This window comes from Miniopterus natalensis, chromosome 13, assembly GCF_054644295.1.
Source record: "Miniopterus natalensis isolate mMinNat1 chromosome 13, mMinNat1.hap1, whole genome shotgun sequence".
In the NCBI taxonomy this organism is placed as follows: domain Eukaryota; kingdom Metazoa; phylum Chordata; class Mammalia; order Chiroptera; family Miniopteridae; genus Miniopterus; species Miniopterus natalensis.
The window spans coordinates 38,552,406-38,574,956 of record NC_142093.1 but is presented as its reverse complement, the minus strand read 5'-3'; the positions used below and the strand labels follow the sequence as shown (position 1 = coordinate 38,574,956).

Here is a 22,551-nt window from a genome sequence, read left to right as displayed (position 1 = left end):
TTCTAGAAAGAAATAAAACAAATCTATCAAAAAGATCTAAGTCTTTAATGTAGGTGTCGATGCCCCAGACAGAGCGATCCTCATTCTGGCAGATGAAGAATCTGTAGCCTGGTAGCTCCCAACCTATTCACCCTAAATCATGGTTCCCAAACTGTGTGTCGAAGCACCAGAAGCACCACAGCAAACTCAGGTAGGCATGTGGAATATCCTAAATTTGAAGGAAACACAGCAACATCTTTCAGATACCATGCAGTCTGCTCCGATTAAGTTGGTTAGACCTAATTATGAGGTTTTTCTTTAGGACCCAACAAAGCATGCCCCACCCATATCCAACAGAGTAGCCAGTACTCCTACTCAAAGGGGAACCTCAGTAGAAATAGATCTATTTACTCAATTAACACACACACACTTCCTCATTCTTAAATATAAGCAGACAACCAAGGAGCACCCAACCTGAGGAAAAGTAGGAGTATTAAAGATTGTTAAAAAGAGAGAAATTGACTCGAGAGGAAACACAATTCAGGGAAAAGAGAACTTAAAAACAAAACTAAACAAAAACACTCTAATTAATACATCTAGAGATCTGAGAATATTACATTTATAAAATAACAAGATGTTATGATAAAGAATTACTCAGAACAAGAAAATAAAAGAGCTGTTAGACCCTAAAAGCACAGTTGCTGAAATTAAAAAGCCAGAAGAGAGGCTGAATGGCAGAGTTAAGGAAATTTCTCAAAACATAAAGCAAAAAAAGACCTAGAAAGGAAAAAAAGAAAAGAGAAAGCGGTACAATCCAAGAAATCCAAAATCCAATTAAGAGGGGTCCAAGAAAGAGAAAACAAAGATAACAGGAGAAAGGTAATTATGGAAGAAATTAATGGAAGAAAGTTTCTTCAACTAAAGTAGTGTCTAGATTGTAAGAATACACAAAGTATCAAGGCCATTAAAAGACCAACACTTAGCACATTCTAGTTAAATCCCAAAATATCAAAGAAAGGAAAAAAAAAAAGGTCAGCTAAAAAGAAAGGAGAATTAGACCAGCATAGTATTTCTCATTAACACTGTGCGCTAAAAGACAATGAAGTAACATCATCAAAGATATGAAAAGTTATTTTAGATTTCCATACCCAGTCAAAAGATGAATTAAGTGAGACTAAATTTACATTTAGATAAGCACAAATTACCTCCTTTTGCACCCTTTCTTAAGAAAATACTTGAGGATGTAGTTCCCTAAAATGAGTGAGAAAGAAAAAAGATATAGGCTACAGAAAACAGTGGATCCAATCCTAGAAATGGAGTGAAAGTAAGTCCCAGGATAAGTGCAGACTTAGAGAGCAATGGATCCAGACTGGAAAAGGATAATGGAGGGACTCAGGAGAATGGCCTTGGTTTTACAGGAGAAGGAGTCCGTGCAGGTGTATTTGGAAAGATAGAAAAATCTGAAGACATGATGAAGGAATATTATTCTTTTGAAAACAAGGGTAGCGTAGGGGGGAAGGAGCAGTTAGAAACTCTAGAAAAATAAAGCAATTAAAAAAAGGCAATATCTCAATAAGATACACATGAAAACAAGGCCTGATTTAATGCATTTGATAGAATGAGAGAAAAATATTCCATTTAACTATAAGGTTAGAAAATTCCTCTAAGAAAAAACAGAGGGTTGTGATATTGCGCCCATGAAGTATGATCTATAGTCCTAGCACACTAGTTGACTCTGCAGTGAACAATATTTACAGAGTTATAACAATAAATACTGTTGATAGATTTCAATACTTAGAGACAATCTAGAGAAAAAACACTCAAGATCTGGTTGCAGAACAGCTGAGTTTTAACAATCTTGTTAATGTAAAGTAAAACATGTAGTTGACAAAGGTATGAGGTAGAAGGTGGGCCTGGAAGCCAAGCTTTTCATGGAGCAGCTGGGATAGCACAGCAGACACCTCAGGAAGCATATTAGTGCCAAAATTCTAGGTCTTAATATTTTCTTACACCCTTCATTCATACTGGGATAAATATGCCAAGCATCTACCACCAATATACACATACTAAACTCTGATGTGCATTTTCTAATAAAAGTTTGCTTTAAAGACTTTCCATTCCAGTCCACTCATGTAGTTCAGAGGTTGGCAAACTTTTTGTAAAGGTCTAGACAGTAAATATTTTCAGCTTTGTACCACAAAAGCCAGATGGCCTCCAAGAAAATTTTGTCAGCATGTTGGTGGGCAGTTTCCTGCTTGCCAGCCTCAGCCTACCAGATCTCAGCAAGCTTATCCATTTCTGGGCTATAGCCACACCTCCTTCAACATCAGAATCTCAGCTTGGAAAAGGCAGCCCTATTCCAAATTTGTTCCTTCCTTGGGTATTCTGTCTCAGCCCTAGAAGTAGTGAGTGCTCTCTATATTCTCCGTATTTTTTTATAACTCTCTTTACCTTAGTAGTTTACCTTCAGTAGTTAATTTCCAGTTACTTGCTATTAATGGCTATATTAAATTTTTCCCGTTCAAATTACTGTGTAGACTTCTCTTTCAAATAGACCCTAACATATATATTTCAATAATGACATATTAAATATATGTGGCCTAAATACTAATTAAAAGACAGAGATTATCCTATTGGATTTAAAAAACAAAAAACAAAACAAAAACAAGACCCAACTATATACTGTCTAAAAGATAGCACTTTAAATATAAAAACAGGTAAAACGGAAAGGATGGAAAAAGATATACCCTTAAACACTTAACTAAAATAAAGCGGTAGTGGCTATATTATCAGGGATAAAGAGAAACATTTTGTAATGATAAAGGGAGTCAATTCATCAAGGAGACAATATTTACTGAGTGCTTCTTTAACAGACACTGTTTATTGTACACATTCTAACATTTGTGAAACCCTATAAGCCAATTATTAGTATCTCCATCTTACTTATGAGGAAATAGGCAATTATGTACAGAATACAGACTAAAACTCAGAATCTGAGCTGTTAAAACTTATTATGCTAACTCTCCAAAAAGGTAACAACAATTTAACAGTGGGGGCCCATTTTTGGACAAGCATTCTTACATAAAACTGTACGAAGGATTTTATAAATCAAACTATTAACATAAGCTATCTATGCTTTCATTTTACAACACATAATACTTGTGTAAGCAAAACATTTTTGAATCATTTTTTAAAAATTTCATTAAAAAATTAAATCTATGTAACCCCACTAACCTTTAAAAACAAAGCAACCAGATTGCTTGTGTGAAAAACATATTCTTCTTAGAAACAACATTCTAGTTCACAAGTAAATATGCTGATTTTCAACTCTTCGAAAAAAAGGTTGAGCAAGCTGCAGCACAGCCTTACACATATCCATGGTGAAATTCAAGTACTAGAAGCTTTGAAAGACTGTTCCTAGTAAGGTACATATGTACACTATTGATAAACTTCACCTTTACAGTTAAGGAGAACTGTCATCTTTTCCGTTACACTGAGTGGCCGACAATGGGAGTGCCGATCTCAGAGACTAAATTTACGCGTCTAAACTATTTAAGGCCACCGGACGCAAGACAACTTATTCTACTGCCACTCAGAGAAAACAAAGGTGTATCACATAAGGCCGGCCGGGCGGCCGGCGGTGTCTAAGGTTTAATGAGGCGCAAGCTTCGGCTTGGCGTTTCCGAGTCTCATCTCGGGGCCATAACATCATCCTGGCGGCGTCTGTGGTTTATAATCCCGAACACCAAGCGCCTCCCGAGGCGCTCCCCATCAGCCTTGCATCGGACCGGTTCCCACACTTACCTTGTCAAGGACATGTCCGCTCCTCACAGGCTGGGAGAGCGCCGCACCCCCCCGAAGCGCCACCTGGCTAGTCCCCAGGCGGGGCCGCGGGACCCGCCCAACAGGTGCGGACGCGTCCCCCCACGTACCTTCGAGGGGTGTTGAGGAGCCGCTGCTGCTCGTCCCCTTCCTCTTCCTCCTCGTCTGTCTCGGATTCGGGGTGACAGTAGCATAGGGCCCCGCTGCTCCGCTTACGCTTGTGGCTGCCGGGGCAGTAACAGAAGCCGTGGCCGGCCGCATCGCCGCCAGTCTCCGGCCTTCGGGACGAGTCCTCCGCCCCGGAACCCGGTTCCTGCCGGGCTCGGGTACGCCCCGAGGGGCGCAGCACTCGGCTGCTCAGCGAGCCCATGAGCCACGGCTCCCCGGGATTTCAGGGAGCGCACCTCAGGGAGCCCAGCGGACCTGGTCTCCCGCCATAGCCCAGCCGCCGCCGCCGCCGCCGGTCTCCGCCAGGCCCGGGTGTCTACACGACCACTTTCTCACGCGCGGCGCCAACCGTCGCAGCGGACGCCGCCGCCTCCATCCACCGCCCCGCCCGCAGCGTCTGTGCGCGCGGCGTCTCCGGGCTGCAGGACCTTGCCCCCTCGCTTTCGCAAATAAGCGCGGCCCGGACGGCGCAGGCGCTCGGCGAGCCTCCGGAAGGGGCGGGGATAAGTGGCGTGGTTGGCGGGTGGAGCCTGCGCAGAACGAGACTAGGGCGGGGCCCCTCGCCGTTTCGGGCTTGTGACTTTTGCGCGGCGATCCGCTTAAGTTTGGGGACCGACCTCATTTTTAGCGTTATTTCAGGCAACCCCTTTACGTTAACGAGACCCGGAATTGCAGCTCATTCATTCTTTCTGCAAAAGTGCTTCGAGCTGCAGGTATCTACCGGGCCCTGTGCTACGCTAGGGGCCAAAACAGGCTGTTGGATGGAGCTCGTCCCTGGGGAGTCCCCACGTGCCGGGGGGCGCCCTGCCCAGGTGGGGTCTGGCTTTCCGGGGCAGGAGGACTACACTGTGCGTCTTAGAATGCTAGGCCCTTGGGTTTCTTAAACATCAACTCTCCGCTTCCTAAACGGATTTTGGCAGACGTTTCCCGCACTCCTTTCCTTTCTGCCCTGCGGCAGTGGGGCCTCGGATTGGGGTCTGTGCTGGGACTGTCACGGCTTCAAGTGCCACCTGGAGGCCCAAGCAAACTTTACAGGTGTCTGCCTAGAGGATGCAGCCCTTGCTATGGACACTGGAGAGCCAACTTGCACTCCCTGACTCCCTCCTGCTACTTTTCAAATAAAATATAATGAAAATATTTCTAATGACTTACTCAGAGTAATATGATAAATACCCATGGGCCCACAACTATGATAACAAATTTTAATAGAAACAAATTTATTATACTTGCTTTGACTCATTCGTTTATATAGACTACAGATAGGTTGACGCTCTCTCCATCTCAGTCTGTCTCTCTCCCTCACCTATTGTGACCACTATCTTGATAGTGGTGTATATCCTTATTCCCATGCATGTTCTTATATGTATACACATTAGCAATATATTTTCTTGTGCACACTTAGGCATATAATTAAATGGAATTATACTATACCTATCATTCTACACCTTTCTCCTCTCAAAATTATACTTTTGAGACTTATCCAACTGACAAATCTCTAGTTAATTTTCACTGCTCATTGTATGATTAACCCATAATTTATTTTTTCCCGTACTGAAAGAATAAGGTTTTTTTCCAGTTAATGCTCTTATACAGCAGTAATGAACACCGTGTGTAAGAAATTCACCAAGTAGATCCCCAGAAGTGAATTTACTAGGAACTTTCAACTTTAACTGTTTGTTAAATTGCTTCTGAAATGATCACACCAATTTAGACTCCCATCAGCAGTATATGTAGTTTGGGGGCCCCAGTGGACTGGGTTTTACCCTGAGAAATCTGAACTGAGAGAAGCTGGCTGGGGCAGTTTGGGGGGAGGCGCTAGGAGAGAAGCAGAGAATGATGGCTGCAAGAGGATTAGTCTGCATGCCCAGAATTTGTCAACACAAAGGATATGCAAATGTTTACCATGAAACAAGTGTATGCCACCATAAGACATCCAGCATGGGATCATCTTAGAGCTTGTGCAAGAGGATTGGGTGGAAGGACAAACACATTGCAGCACAGAGAATCTGAAATTATCATGGAATTCCTAAAGGCTGAAAAACAAGAACTGCATTTGCCTTGCCAAGGGAACCAAAGATGAACAGTTCCTGGTGATGGGGTTGATAAAAGAACCCAAGAGAAGGCCCACAAGTATCAGCTTTAAATATCTGCCAACCTCACGTAGCACTGACCATCAACACCAGAGCAGTCAGGTAATGTTAGCGTAGGTAGTTAGCTAGTTATTAATAAAGGGAGGAAGCAAAGGGACTCAGACATTATTATGTATAATCAACTAGGGAGCAAGAGCCTACTTGCTTCGCCAGGAAGTGACAGCTTCACACACTCCCCAGGGAACCACCAATCTATTCCTCCCAGAACACTGGGGAAGGGGGTAGAACAAAGAAGGTGAAGGAAAGCACGAGCCAATAGAAGTCAAAATGGTGCAGGGGGAGGTGCTTGACAATAGCCTGGGGAAATAATAGATTGGTTGGAAGGTGGGCCCAGCGCAAGCAGCATGACAGTTTGGGAAGTTGACTGGTTATTTTGAAAAAGCTGGTCTTTCACAAGCCCAAGATAATATAACCCCAGGGGAACAAAGAAGAGACTCCCCCCCACCCCCCCACTGGGGAACACACGACCATGTAGGTCTAGCAGCCAACTACAGCCCACAGCAGACCTTGAGAAAGGACTAAGAACTAAGTTTTAATATGAAACAGAAACTCTGGCCACTGGCCTTTGTTTTGGCTTTGATGAAAACAAGACTGCACTTTTCCCACGGTGGGACAGACGGAGATCGAACATTGGAGGGGCAGCCTTCTATTTCCACCCAAATAAATCTTGCCACACCATCTCCTGTGCATGCGTCCATGAAAAGCTTTTTTCATGATCCTGTGAACGTAATTTCCACTGGCAACTCCACTTCAACCCTGGCTAGGCTGGGGGCTGGGGGGTGGAATATGGGAGGAAGCCTAGGTGGACAAAGAAGAGCCTACCATATCCCTCCCAAAAGCCAGCAATAGGCCAGAGCTGAATGAAGGAAGAAGCCTCAACTATAAATCAAGTTTAGAATTTTGACTGGGCACGTTAATTACCAAAACGACACTGTTTTATGACCTCAAGGGACTGCACAGGACTTTTTATAACCTAAGAATGACCAAAAAAGTTATGACTCTATCTTCTGAATTTTCATCTAAAGACAGGAGAAGAAATAGGCCCAATAAAAAATGTAAATGAACAGTAGGAGACAAAAATAAAGTTGCTTCATAATTATAGTATTACATCATACTTGTTCAATATAACAAACATCCTCCAGGGTGGCTTGCTTTATCCTGCCCTCTAGAAAACTTCTAGTCAACAAATGCAATTTGTTTTAAAATTTTGGCTAAGTCATGTACAATTTAAAGATAAAACTGCCAAAGAAAAAAATTGTAATGCTTCTAAAACCAAATAAAGTTATTTGGAAATTCCATACTGTTCTAGGTAGGTATCAGCAGTACTATTTCCTATAATCAACTAGAATTACTAAATATTCATGTAAATAGCTTTTACCAATTGTTTGAACACTTATAATAAGCAAGTAGAAACAAATTGGAAAAAAAAAATCCTGATATTTCACCCGTCAAAATACAATAGCATAGAATGAACAAAGAAGACAATATGTTCTTATTTAATGTAAATGGTCCACTTAGAATGGAGAGCATCACTCATTTTCAGAGAATAAATTACATTATTTTATATCATTAAGTAGTAATAACACTTGGTATATGTGAGCATTAGTTTTACAGCAGTAGGTGCACATAAGACTAAATATGTTGTTTATTTCTTAATGCAGTTCTTAATAAACTGAGTAACACAGTCCTTCAAAAATACCTTTCTGGGTTCAGGATGAAAAAAACCTCAAAAGTGATAAAGTCAGATAAAGAATATACCTCATCTTAAAGACACCATGTTTTATTAAAATTATTTTTCCATGATGTATACAAACTGAACTTTTGTATTAAATTCAAATACACTTCAGAATAATTCTAGAGTTGAAAGGCAAAGTGCAAATGTAAGCTATTACAAATCAACAAAATCCAAAATGACTTAAAAAATTATTTTTAGCACAAAAAAAATTAAGTAAAATTCAGAGCATTACATTCATCTTCAAGCTGGATTAAGACATTAACCATAATATTGTGGAATGTTCAGCATTTATGTTTGGTAACCAGACATATGATCTGTATAACCACAGTTAGAATTTAATTTATTCAGACAACTTGGTGATTTTGGTATACTTCAACTTGGAGAGAGTAAGTGATTTTAACAGAAGATGTGATAGGAAGTATCTCACATCAAACCTAGTAAAGATCAACTAATGCTATCAACAAAACCTAAACAAAGGACATTTGTGGATGCTTTCAAACTATGACTATGTGAAACAGCAAATTGGACAGATATTCTCATTAACTAGAAGCTCATAATTTTAAATCAAGAAATAACTAGCCACTTAAAAAATAGAATTAGGTAAGAAAAATGATTTTAGAACAGTTTTCCAATCTTCCACTTTAATAGATTTTCACCAAAAAGAAAATATGAAATAATTTAACATATTCCAATTTCTGTGAAACACAAATGAAGAAGAGATCTGTTAAAAACACGGAGTACATTATTATTATTTCTAATTTTAAATCTCCTTTTAGGTTTTATAAGCTTTGAAACGCAAGTACTGCTTTAAAGCATCATGAGTTATAATTATAGATGAATAATAACACAGTCTATATTCTAGGAGGCATCTGTAGGCGTTTTAATTTGGAAATAAGCATTCTGAGATAATGCTAATAGCAGTGTAGAAAAATGAAGTTAAAAAATATCAAGGTTTTGGGAATCCTCTTATCTTCCCAGGATTTCATTTTAATCATCTCCTCCACAGAGAATAAGCAGGACCTTCCTGTAGTCTCCAGATGTGTCACCCTGAGGATGGGAAGCAAAGTTGCAGCAGATAAAAGGGTTTTACAATGGAATACACAGCACAAAGCCACCTAGGTTAACTTTGTAAAGCTTGTCTGCATTTTTCTCAGAGTTTTCAAAATAACACTTGTTATTTTTTTTAATCACAAAAGTAATACTTGTTCAATGAAGAAAATAGAGACATAAAAGAAGAACATAAAAAATCATCCATCTAGAGATGACTGTTCTTAGCATTTTGGTTTGTGCATATCCTTCCAGACTTTTTTCTATGCATATAGATTCCTATGTAACAGGGCTCTAGTATTTTGTATTCTGATTTTTTACTTAATATAGCCTGAATATTTCCCTATTTTAATTCATTAAATACTCTTCTGCAGCATCATTGATTATTACAGAATATTCCACTGTACATAGGTAAAATAACTTATTTGATCACCCACCCCCACTATTGGATATATATATAGTTTCCAATTTTGCACTATTATAAACACTGCTGCAATAAGCATATTACAGTTACTTTTTTGTATTTTCTTGATGATTTATTTACTCAGGATAAATGTTCATAAAATGGGAATTACTGGATTAATGATCATGTATTTTCTTAAGCCTTTGATATGGGTTCCAAAATAGCCTTCCAGAAGGTGCTATAATTTCAACATAGAAATTTTTATGGTCTAATTAACAGATCAATTTTCGTTAGTGCTTCATGGGCACTAAAAAAGATGGAATCTGTGTTTATAGGGTTCAAAGTTTAATTTACATCTGATAAAATAAATGTAATATATTCTTGTTTATACTTTGTCTCAATGGCCTGCCAAAGAATATGTTAAAGTCTTCTTTGCATAGTAGTTCCATCAAATGTCTTCTTTTGGTGCCTCAAATTTCTTCTTTATATATTTGGCACCTAAAATTTCATGAGACTTTAATCTTTGTTGTGAATCATTGCCTTTATCAACTTAAAGTGATCCACTTTCTCCTATTTAATGCTTTTTCTCCTTAAGTTCCTTTTTTTCCTTAGAGTGTAATCCTTCTTCTTTATATTTGTCAAATGTTCTTTTCCTTGGCCTTTTTATAAGCTTCTTGCATGTCACTGTATTATAGCTGTTCCTTATATATAGCATGGAGTTCAATTTTATATTTTCACCTTACCTGAGAGTTTACTTATTTTTATTATAATTTACATTTTTACCTTATTTCTGTCAATTTTTCTATTTATATATTTTATATTTCTATTATGATCTTTCTGACAATTGTTATTGAATGGGCAATGTATTCCTTATTTTGAATCTTTTCCAGTGTTGTGTATGTGTATACACATATATATTAAATATTTATATATACAAACATGTAATATAAATTTATTTATGGCGATGTTTTCCCAGGTCAGTCAATACAGGATGGGGCAAAAGTAGGTTCACAGTTGTTCATATGGAAAAGAATACAATAATTAATAAATAACACAAGAATAAACTCTGTATTTCTCATACTCACAACTGTAATCCTATTTTTACCCCACCCTGTATTTTTGCATCCCATCATTTTAGTGTCTGTATAGTACTACATTGTATGGATTTTTCATAACTTATTGAAGTCATCCCCCATTGGTTAATAAAAATAAAAATATATAATAAATTATATATTATAAAAGTATGCCATATTATTTATTCAAATATAAATAATATAAAATAATGTAAATAACATAAATAATGAAACAATAAAAATATAATATTTAGTGTATTTTTTCACATTTTATGAGACAATTTTATTCAGATTCTGTCATAGATTTTTAAAAATGTGGTAAAATATATATAACAAAACTTGCCATTTTAGCCATTTTAAGTGCATAATTCAGGGGCACTATTTACATTCACAATGTTGTGCAACCCTCATTACTATTTCCAAAACCTTTTCATCACCCCAAACAGAAATTCTGTCACCAGGAAGCAGTAACTCCCCATTTTCCCCCATCCCTCAATCCCTGGTAGCCTCTAATCTACTTTCTGTCTGTATGAATTTACCTATTCTATACGTATCATGTAAGTGAAATCATACAGTATGTGTCCTTTTGTGTCTGGTTTATTTCACTTAGCATGCTTTTAAGGTTCATCCATGTTTCAGAAACTTTGTTCTTTTGATGTATGCATATGTCACATTTTGATTATCCATTCATCTGTTGACATTTAGGCTGTTTCCACCCTTTGTCTGCTGTGAATAATGCTTGCGTTGGCGTACAAGTATCTGTTTGAGTCCCCGTTTTCATTTCTTTTGAGTATATGCCTGGGAGTGGAATTGCTGGGCCATATGGTAATTCTATGCCTAACTTTTTGAGAAAGTGCCCAACTCTCTCCCACAGTGGCTGCACCGTCCTACAATCCCGCCAGCAACGCATGAAGTTCCAGTTTCTCCAAATTCTCACCAACATTTATTATTTTCCCCTTTTTTAAAAAAATACAGTCATCCTAACAAGTATGAACTGGTATTTCATTGCGGTTTTGATTTGCATTTCCTAATGATTAATGTTGTTGACCATCTTTTCATGTGTTTGTCATTTGTATAACTTCTTGGAGAAATGTCTATTCAAATCCTTTCTCATTTTTAAATTGGGTTGTTTGTCTTTTTGTTACTGAGTTGTAGTTCTTTACATATTCTGGATAATAAACCTGATTTATTAGATATGATTTGCAAATATTTTCTCCCATTCTGTGGATTAATGGACTTTTATTTAATTTTCTCTAAAGAAATTCCTAAACATATAATGTCGAAGTAAGAGGTAGAATTCATTTTTCAAACAGATATTGCCAAATTGCCTCCAGAAAGGTTAGATCAGTTTTATAGTCCTTCCATAAGAGCTGGTGAGTTTTTCCCACGCCCTTCCACAATGCTGGTTATGAACTCTTTAAATTTTGTGAAGGTGTTAGGTGAACAGTGATCTGTCTTTATTTTCAACTCATTAAACATTAGTGAGATTAAATATTTTTTATAAATTGGCCATTGGCGTTTCATCTTTCACAAGTGCATATTTAATATCCTTTCCCAGTTTTGTTTTTGGGGATCTCTCTTTTTTTTCCTTAGTGATTTGTAGAAGCTCTCAATACAGGGATATTAACCTTATATTGTATGCTATAAATATCTTTCCCCATAACTTCATTTATGGCCATCTCTGAATCTTTAAAGTATTTTATTTACAGCTAGCTACATTTCAGCTCTGCAAAATAAAGTTACCCCATAGGCTGTACAGAAATAGAAACAAGTAGGATAAATAATACTACTATGAAACTCTGCAGCTCAAATCACCTAATAGTTGTACCTCTACAAGCTCTCGGTAGGATTCAAAATATTTAATTCACAGATTGTATCCTGATTTGAAGTTTGGGCAGGTAACACCAGCTTCTAGTGAAATGGGTCTTGGTTTCATATTCATGGTCTCATAATTTTCCTCAAGAAGCAAAATCCAAGTAATGAGAGGTTTTTAGGAATGTGGATCATTCCTCGTCACTCCCATGTCATGTTAGCTCGCCTATAAGTCTGGTGCCAGGGAAAGAACAGCAACCCAGGATAACGAACATGCTTTCCCATATTCTCAGCAGACCTCAGCTGGCCCTGGATAGGATTCTGGATGACTGATTCAGAGGCTTATCTTTCATTGTAAGCAGGTAGACAGAGAAATTATGCTCTTAAAAGTATTTATTAAAATATAATCTTGCCCGGCCGGGCGTGGCTCAGGGGTTGAGCATGGACCTAGGATCCAGGAGATCGCAGTTCGATTCCTGGTCAGGGCACATGCCGGGGTTGTGGGCTTGATCCCCAGTCTGGAGTGTGCAGGAGGCAGCTGGTCAATGACTCTCTCATCACTGATGTTTCTCTCTCTCTCCCCCTTTCCCTTCCTCTCTCTGAAATCAATAAAGATATATTTTATATATATATATAGGTGTGTATGTATGTATATGTATATATAATCTTTCTGTGTCTGGGGTCAACATGAAATAATTAGTATATTTACAATGCAAACGTTTCCAGCTTCTAACCCGGCAGAGATTTCAACATCTGTGTGAAAGGAGAGACTGGAAATATCTGAATTAGAGTACCACCTTTAAAGGGAATGATCTCTGCCAAGGAGAGGATAAGAAGTGTCTAAATACCTACGTGAGAACCCTATCCTCTCATCAGAGCTTTCCCCTGGGCCAGGGCAAGGCTCCCTACCTTGATGAAGGAGTACAGAGACTTTCCATAGAGCCTCTTGAAGTGTGCCCGGATGTCCAACATATCAATCTCTGCCCGAGAAACCATCACTCTGATAAGAGTGTCATCATCGGTGCCCAAACCCTAGGGAAGAAAACAAGATCCCAGCATATCAAAGTCTAGGTGGTTTCCAGATAGTGCTCTTTAGTCTGTCAAGGCAAGACTGCGTGACTCTCCCGATGATGTCCTTTATGCCACAACCTTAAGGTGTGTGGAACAGCACTCCTCAACATAGTGCTCAAGGCTTCCACCAACTTACCTTTCCACTACTCTGCTCTGACAAGAGAACTAACTCTCTGCCACTCTACAGGTACACCCAGTGTTCTCCAGCCTGCAAGCCTCTCTTGCAATGATCCCCCCATGTCACCCTTCCCTCCCCTGTCTTATCATGTAAAATCCTCCAATGCAAAACTTCCTTTAAGGTCCTGCTCAAACATAACAACTTCTTTATATATTCTTTTCTGATCTACACTTTTTTTAAAAAAAGTTTGGAAAAAATACCCTATCCTCTGTGTTCCTGTAATATTTGGATCCTCAACTACTGTCTGTATTCTATTTTGTTCTTATTGGTGTTTTGCACATACTTGCCTTCCCCTCAAGGCTAGAAGTTCCTTGAGAGCAAGGAGTACATTTTAATCTTTCCTACACCACCCATAGTTCCCAACAAGGACACTGGCACAGAGTGCAGTGCATGGTTAGGAGCTTGAGCTCTGAAGCCAGACTGCCGTGTTTGCATCCCTGCTCCATCACTTCTTTCATGAGGACCCTGGGCAAGTTGCATATCCTCTCTGTGCCTCAGTTTTTTCATCTGTAAAATGGGGGATGGTAATAGTACATGCCCCATAAGGCTGTTGTGGGGATAAAACTAATCTACATGCATAAAGCATTAGGAAGAGTGATCACACATTATAACTACTCAATAAATATTACCTAGTATTGTTAGTAGCTGGTACTCAGTGAAGTATCTGATCTATTGAACTGAACATATTTAGACTGATTTTGTCTCATTTGGACACAAGACATGTCAGAGCCATTCAGATGCTAAAAAGAAGCCTTTTACCTTCATAGATTTATAAAGCCGTTCAGCAAAATATGCAGATTTGTTCCTCATGCACTTTACTGTCAAGAGATAAAAGAAAAAGAAATGAAAAGATTACAGATAAAATCTATGAGAAAAACCTAACAACTGTTCCCTGTTTCTATAAACTATGAAGTAGCATCTCTTTGTCAGAAAAATTGTAGCCAAGCCAAGCTTTATGAACAAAGGCTATGCTGAAAGCGCTTTCACAGATGGGAAGTACTCTTAATTTATTGTCAAGTTCCTGGAGAAGTAATTAATAAAGGCCATTAAATCAAAAGGCAGCATATAATTTAAAGATGATTTCCATCTCTACCATATGAAGTCATTTGTTCTAACCATTCACAGACATATAGGATGTAGCTAGTATAGGATTATCTTTCCCATATCTCGAAATATAAAGGCACAAATGATATAAAATATATAAAGCCACATGGTACAATAACAATTAGGTTGTATATAATATTTCTTGTTTAAAATTGTGCATCACATCATGAGTGATTTAAACAATTTTTTTTATCCCTGAAAAAAAAATCTACAGCCCATGAGTGTCGATAACAAGGAGAAAAGTCTATAAACATTTGTTTCTCCACTCCCAACCCCTACCAGCTTACCTATGGCCAGCAGGGCATCTTCAAAGCTTCCAGATGTTTCAGATTTAATACTCTGTTCAATATCCTTCTGTGATATCCTTTTGTATTCATCAAACACTACAAATAATAGCAAAACGGAATTACAAATAATAAAAAAAGAACAGAGGAAACTAAAATTTATAGAGCGAATGAGCATCATTCAACTAGACCACACTATTTGGCATATTTCAAGAGGAAACTAACGAGCATTGCGAGGGAAAAGCCAGGAGGCATATGGTAAGTGGAATGAGCCTGACGAGAGATGGGGATCAGGCGAGTTCTTTCCTTTATCCCAGATCCTGTTTTCTCACACATCAAATGGAGATAACCCTTGGAGAGATCTGCTTCCTTTTCTCATTGTTTCCTTAATAAGCTGAATGTGTCTTTTTGTCATTTTGGCTTGGCAATCACCTGTATAGTCATCTTCCTTTCGGCTCATCAAAACTAGAGCAAGTCAACCTCTTCAAAACTGAGTCACATTTAATAACAGCTGATTGCATCTAATAGGCTTTAACATAAGTACAGTTTTCCACTTTTTTTGCCAAGTTTTTTTTTTTTTTAATTTACCTTTATTGTTGAAAGTATTACAGATTTCCCTGCCAAGTATTTTTTAATGTGATGAACATATTTTTCTCTCTGGCTGCCTTCTTAGGGTGGATATCTGTTTTGTTTATCTTCTTAGCATCACCTTCTTTGGGTTGCTGCCTCCCCAACAATGTGATTGTCACAGGGCTGTCAATCCAAGGACACCTCTGCCCCTACACATACACCATAAGCTTAATCAGTCTTATCTTCCTGGGGATTTTTAAATTGAGCACATAGATCATGGGGATGGCCAAAAGCACTGAGTCATCTTTACCTTCAGGGAACAAAAGAATCACCTGGGAAACCTGTTAAACTTAAGTTGGAGTCAGTGTATATTGCTCAGAATAACAAAATCTAATAGACACATTTTTCTAAACCTCAGTCTTTTCCACTGTAAAATGGGGGAAGTGATGGTTGCTCCATGGGGATATTGCAACAAACAATGCTTATAATATGCTTAGCACTACACCTAGAAGATAGAGAATTAACAAAACCTTAAATATTATGAACTCTCACTATTATTGTTGGTTAGTAAGAAACTTATGAAGTTTTCTTTATCCAAATAGTACTTAAAATATTTTCTTCCAGAGGTTTACATGCAGATTATTTTATAACTGACCAACTATTGATTTGTGCCTAGAAGTAAAATTTGTTACAAATGTATTTGCGTGAAATCGACTTCTGGGGACCTGCAGTTTTTGGAAGGTACCACCAGGGGGAGATTTGTGTTAGTAATCAGGTCAGGCAAGGCAAAGGAATAGGGAGTTGAGTCACAAGGCTGGTGCATCTGATGGTAGATAGCCCATTACATTTATTAACAGGAGTAACCACCTATTTCTTGTCACTGTGGGACATCTGAAATAACTGCAACTTCCAAACGTGTTGTAATTTTCAATTCCTTTGTTTTCAATTTAAAAAACTCATTCTCAAATTTCCCACAAGCTTTGTAAATTGTGATTATATGGGCATGATGGGTTTATAAAATTATGATATAGCACAAAGGCATAAAGAGCGTATAAAAAAGATGAAATCTCTTATTAAACCCTTATTGCTGTTTACAAGAAGAAAATAAACCTGACAACAAATATTCTACAATTGTTTCGTATCTTTTTGCCAAAGAAGTTAAAAGCATATTATGCAGACTAGCCTTATCAGAAGCAAATTAGAAAGATTCCATCTAGGAATAAAATTTAAATTATCCACTATTCATCTGATGCAACATAACCCCTAAAGAGATCACTTCTATTAGTTTTACAACTTGGATGTACTGATGTACTGAAGATTTTCTCTTATGTATAACTCAATTTAAATAGTGCTGAGATTACCGGCCTGTGCACCGGAGGTATCAAGTTTCGATCCCCAGTCAAGGGCACTACCTGGGGTGCAGGTTCGATCCCCATGAGTGTGGGAGGCAACCAATCGATGTGTCTCTTTCACATTGATGTTTCTCTCTCTCTTTCCTTTCTACCCTCAAAAAAAAAAAAAAAAAAAAAAAAAATCAATGGAAAAAATACCATCTGGTGAGGATAACAAAAATATATAAATAAATAAAAATAGAGCTGCTTCAGAAAAAGGATTGACTATGAAGGTCAGTTTCCTGTAAACAGGAATGCCAAACATCTGTTAATTATTCATAACTAATCTTTCAGAAATTGGCCTTCATGCATATCATTGCACTCACACCTTTCCAAGGTAAGACATCTCAGACAGTTCAGGACAATACGTTTTTGTACCAAGTAAAGGAGGAAAGGTTATCAATTCATTATGGTTCATATAGTTTTCACTATCTTTCAAGCAATGCCTCTAGAAGATGAAGCAAGTGCCTTACCATGCAACAGATGATTTCGATTCCGGGAACAGAGAACAGTTAGAAATTTCACCTCATCTGTCCCCCACTTCTTCTCTCCAGCCTCATACAGGTCCTGAAGCCAAACAAAGCACAAGTTTAAAACACCACAGAGAAGGTGCCAGAACATAACCACATATTTCCAGAACTTTAAAGAGCTGAGCTGGCTTAGTTTTACTTTGCCAATGATGGGAGTGGAAGACGCATTGGCGGTGAGTGGTAATGACTCAGGATTTTTCCTTAGGTATGCAACTAATGAGACCCTATAAAACTGCCTGAGAGTCAGAGGGATCACCAGCAGCTCCCCACATACAGACTACATGGTTCTATCTTAAGAGCTAAAAAACATGTCCTAGATTTGGGCTGTCCCATACAGTAGCCGCTAACCACATGTGGCTATCTAAATTTTAATTAATTAAAATAAAAAAATAAAATTCAACTCCTCAGCATCCTAGCCACATTTCAAGTGCTCAGTGGCCACATGTAGCTAGTGGCTACCCATAATAGACAGTGCAGACGTAGAACATTTCACACATTGCAGGAAGTTCTATTGGACACTACTGCTCTAGAATGAGCTGTGATTTGCTTGGGGCTACAAAGATCTCACAGTAGAACCAAGACCCATGAGTAATTGCCTATATTCCAACCAGTTAGGGATATAAGAAATTGATTCTGGTCCCTTTAACTATACTATTGACAAGTCAACACTGCCGTTCATATCACCTCACACCTATTAGGATGGCTGCTGTTTAAGAAAAAGTGTTGTCAAGGTTGTGGAGAAATTGGAATCCTTGTGCATTGTTGGTGGGAATGTAAAATGATACAGCCTCTCTAGAAAACAGCATGGCTATTCCTTAAAAAATTAAAAATAGAATTACTGTATGATCCAGCAATACTATTTCTGGGTATATCCAAAAAAATCAAAGCAAAATCTTAAGAAGATATCTGTACACCAATGTTCATGGCAGCATTATTTATAATAGCCAAAGGGTGGCAGCAATCCAAACGTCGGTCGACACATGAATAGATAAACAAAATGGTATATACATACAATGGAATATAATATAGCCTTAAAAAGAAAAGAAATTCTGACATGTACTACAACATGGATGAACACTGAGGACATTATGCTAAGTGAAATAAGCCAGTCACAAAAATACAAATATTGTATGATTTCACTTACATGAAGTGTCTAGAATAGTCAAAGTTAGTATAGAAACACAAAGTAGAATAGTGGTTGCCAATGGCTAGGGAGTGGGGGAAATGAGGAGTTGTTTAATGGTTTAATGGATACAGTTTCCATTTTGCAAGATGAAAAGTTCTGGAGATTGGTTGCAAATGTGCACATAGTTAACACTACTTGACTGTACACTTGAAAATAGTTAAGATAGCAAATTTTATGTTATGTGTATTTTATTTTAAAATGTTTTAAATCCCTATTGTTCACTTATAATCAGCAGCTGGCTTGTTACGTTTCTCAAAATGCCCTTAATTGACATATTTTATCACCTAGTGGGCTTACCTCCATTTACTCGTCTGTTTCTTCACTTCTTTCTCTAATTCCCTCATTGCTTTAGTGTCAATTCACAGAATCATGAAATTTTAAAGCTGGGAGGGCATGAAAGGTTCATCTAATTCAGTGTTTTTCATATTTGAATCTCAGCAAGCTGTGACTGCTTCAGTCAACAAAAGTATGGTGGAAGTGACACTGATTTCTGAGGGTAGGTCATCAAAGGTCAGGCTTTTGAGATGCCCCCTCTTGAGATCCAGCACCAGGCGTAGGGAAGCCCAAGCTACCCGGAGAGGCCACATACGGGAGATCCCTTTGACAGTCCCAGATGAGTCATCACAGCCCAGATCATAGACACAAGAGTGGTGAAGCCTCCAACCCCCAGCCACCTGCGTCACCTGCAGCTGTTCAATGCTTCTCAACTAGACCTCAGACATGAGAGAGCCAAGACAGCCCGCTTCATAGTGACTTGATTGAATTCCTGACCCACAGAATCCACGGTCATAAAAAAATGGTGGTTGTTTTATGTCACTAAATTTGAGGTGGTTTGTTAAGCAGCAATAGTGACTAAACATGGATAAAGAATCAACTTACAATCTGTCATAGAATGAATGTTTTGTAAAATACCATAAAATGACCTTGAAGAGAGTAACCTTTTAAATAATAGGTGGAAATTGTATTTTTTGTGTTAATTTTTTAAATAACTAGTGAGCTTGGGCATTCTTTTTTGTATTTACCATTTCTACTTTTTCTTTCTTGAGTTGCCTGTTAAAGTCCATTGCCCCGATACCTGAAACCTATATGATTTTATTAACCAATGTCACCCCAATACATTCAATAAAAAAGTCCATTGTCCATTTTTTTTAAACTAGAGCATTCTTACTCATAGTATCAAAATAGTAGTTTTGATTTATCAATAACATAGTTAACTATATTGTTTATTTATAAAACCTCTTTATATATTAAGCTTATTATACATAAGGTGGAACTTTTCCCCATTCTATCATTTGATCTTGAATTTTGTTTGTGGTATTATCTGAAAAACAATTTGTGTGTGTGTGGGGGGGCTGTTTTTTAATGCAGCCAAACTACCAGTCATTTTCCTTTATGGTTTCTGCCTTTTGTGTCAGGTATACAAAATAATTTTCCAGCTCCAGATTTTAAAAAATATTTAACAATTTATTACAGTATATTTCTGACTTCATTTATTTACAGTAAAACTTCAATCTATTTAGAATTCATTATGATGTGAGGTGAAAGTCAGGATCTAACCTTTTTACCTCTCAAGTGGTTAGCCAGCTGTCCCAACTCCACCGAGTCCTCTGTGTCTTCCTCACTGATTTAAATTGCTACCTGTCTATTTTCACATAGGCTTGGTTCTGCTCCTAGACTTTATAATCATTCCATTGGGTTCTCTCGATTCTTACACCAGGACCACATTCCTTTATTTACTTTTACCTTTATTATACTTTTAAGTATATACCAATACAAAGTTTTCCACACCCTTTTCGTCACGATTCTAAGCTCCATTGTTTTTCCTCTATATTCCTCCTTTTCTCTGATTGCTTTCCTTCTGAATTCTGGAGACTTTTTTCAGCATAGCTTTTCACAAGGATTCCGTTTTCAGCAAAATCTATTTTTGATCATTCCTGCTTCTAATGAACTTTAAAATTCTGATTTTCCCTGTTTTATCTACGATCATTTCTCCTCAACTCATCTAGTTCCCTTTTTTAAAAAAAGCTTTGCCTGCCCTTCACCCAGCTCCATTTCATCTGTTATTTTCTTATGACATCTTTTTTTTGGTTGTTCTTGTTTAATTATAATCCATTTTTTTCTCTCATTTATTTTAGGGTCCAAAGCAATCTGAAATCTGTCTCTTTCTTACAGTGGGGTCCTATTTGCTTCCCTCCATGCCTCCGCTTGTTCATAGGCCACATAGTGTTTGAGGGGAAAATCTGTTGATTTTTAAGCTTTTTCATTCTTAAATGATGAGAAGTTTATCTAGACTTGTCCACCCCCCTCCCCCAATCCCAGAACAAGGTGAGTGGACTCTTCGTGGAGCTCCTCACTTTTCATTTGGATGAATTTCAAGCAGGAGCACTTATAGCTAGTCCACTAAGGGCCGCTGAGACACAGAACAAGTCTCCTCTGAGGAGTTTCTCCCTGTTTGCATGAAGCCACTGTGCCTGGTCCCAGCTGGAGGGAGCTTAGCCTCTTTTCTGGGGCAGGATGGCCCTCCTCCATCCTTGGCGCAGGTTTGCTGCCCATCTGGCATTTTAATGGCCCTCTTCCATAGTTTCCAGTGTTGAAGAAGAGTTTTCCCTATTTTTACGTTTCCTGTTGTGCCCCCCCACCCCTTGGCCCAGAAGAAGAAAATCAAATCTGTGCCATCTTCTAACAAAAGCCCTGAAGGGCATTTTTAATCTAGTTTTACCGTATCATGTATTTCTTTTTAAAGTAGGAATTCTGAACACTACCTATTATTTTCATTTTGTCCGTGTGTTTCATCCCAAGAACAGATAAAATTGGACTGGCTCTATAATAGCCTCGCTACATTGTAAATTTTCTACCTTTTATAAGTAATTACTACCAAATTCCACCTGCCCTGGTCATTCTTTTCATCTCAAACTCATTTACTTTCCTACATCAAAAACCAGCTATAATAACCAGTGTCTGCCAACCATCCCCTTGCTGCTGCTGAAGTTAAAGAGCAAAGATTGACAAGTTTTTCTATTGTCTTATCCTAGAAGAGCTGAAACCTTGGCTGGAGTTGTTCTTAAACTCCTTGCCTCTTGGTAAGATGTGGAAGACCCAGAAAAACCCTATTCTCAGTTCTACTCCCTCTGTCCAACTTCCCCAGCTCAAACTTGTTTAACAGCACTTTTCCACCTGGTCACCTCCAAGGAGAACTGTGCTCCTTGAAGAGCCCAAAAATATTTGTTTGTTGAATTGCATGGTTTTAAAAACATCGACAGACCTGGATTCAAAGAACCCAATTCTACCAACTTTGTGATCTTGGACTAGTTAATGAAATCTCTGCATCAGTTTCCTAATCTTTAAAACAGAAGTAATAGGCCCTGGCTGGTGTGGCTCAGTTGGTTGAGCACCATCCCATGCACTAAGAGGTCATCAGTTTGATTCCTGGTCAGGGCACATGCCTGAGTTGAGGGCTCCATCCCCAGTAGGGGGCGTGCAGGAGGCAATGGATTACTGTCTGTCCCTCACTGATGTTTCTCTCTCTCCTTCCTTCCTTTCTCTCTAAAAAACCTCAAAAAACCCCAATAAAATATATTTAAAAAAATAAATAAAACAAGTAACACAATGCCTGGGAAACCCACAAAAAAATTGAGAATGAATATAATGTTTCAGGAATAAATTGCTAACTCTTCCACTTAATTTGGGATTCACCTGAGCTATGGAGGTTCTTTCCAGCATGTCCAAAAATGTTCTTGTTGAGGTAGTTGACATTCATATAAGCATTCGAGTTCCTTTATTTCCAATACCTTGTCCTTCCTCAAAGCTTCTGGATTGAAGACACTTTCCTATGCCTCCTATGTGGCATGGGCTTCCCTGAGTCCTCAGAACTCTTATGACAGACATGCCCTTCTCCCTTCTGGTGAAAGCAACACGTTCTTGCCTACAGAATCCATAGTGGCTTATACCTCACACTGAATGGAACCAGTCCTTCTCTATGGTTGTATATGGGTTAAGAGTACAGAGTCTAGATCCAAACTGCCTAAGTTCAAATCCTAGTTCTGCCATT

At 38.3% G+C, this 22,551-nt stretch overlaps 2 protein-coding genes across 3 annotated transcripts in view; both read right to left on the bottom strand.

The window, feature by feature from the left end:
* The window catches only part of GMCL1 (germ cell-less 1, spermatogenesis associated), a 39,151-nt gene extending 34,854 nt beyond the window's left edge, over positions 1–4,297 (bottom strand). Inside the window, exon 1 of one of the 2 annotated variants that reach the window (XM_016224220.2) lies at positions 3,912–4,297. In XM_016224220.2, the coding sequence (XP_016079706.1) occupies positions 3,912–4,171 (260 nt within the window). In that variant the 5' untranslated portion in view covers positions 4,172–4,297. The remainder of the gene's footprint in view (positions 1–3,911) is intronic. The other variant, XM_016224218.2, reaches the window with a different exon arrangement.
* Positions 4,298–7,878: 3,581 nt separating this feature from the next.
* Positions 7,879–22,551, bottom strand: part of ANXA4 (annexin A4) — a 50,857-nt gene continuing 36,184 nt past the window's right edge. The window contains exons 9-13 of the mRNA XM_087823608.1: positions 17,261–17,354; positions 14,830–14,925; positions 14,198–14,256; positions 13,099–13,221; positions 7,879–8,901 (exon numbers count right to left, since the gene is read on the bottom strand). Coding sequence (XP_087679734.1) covers positions 8,842–8,901; positions 13,099–13,221; positions 14,198–14,256; positions 14,830–14,925; positions 17,261–17,354 — 432 coding nt within the window. The 3' untranslated portion in view covers positions 7,879–8,841. The remainder of the gene's footprint in view (positions 8,902–13,098; positions 13,222–14,197; positions 14,257–14,829; positions 14,926–17,260; positions 17,355–22,551) is intronic.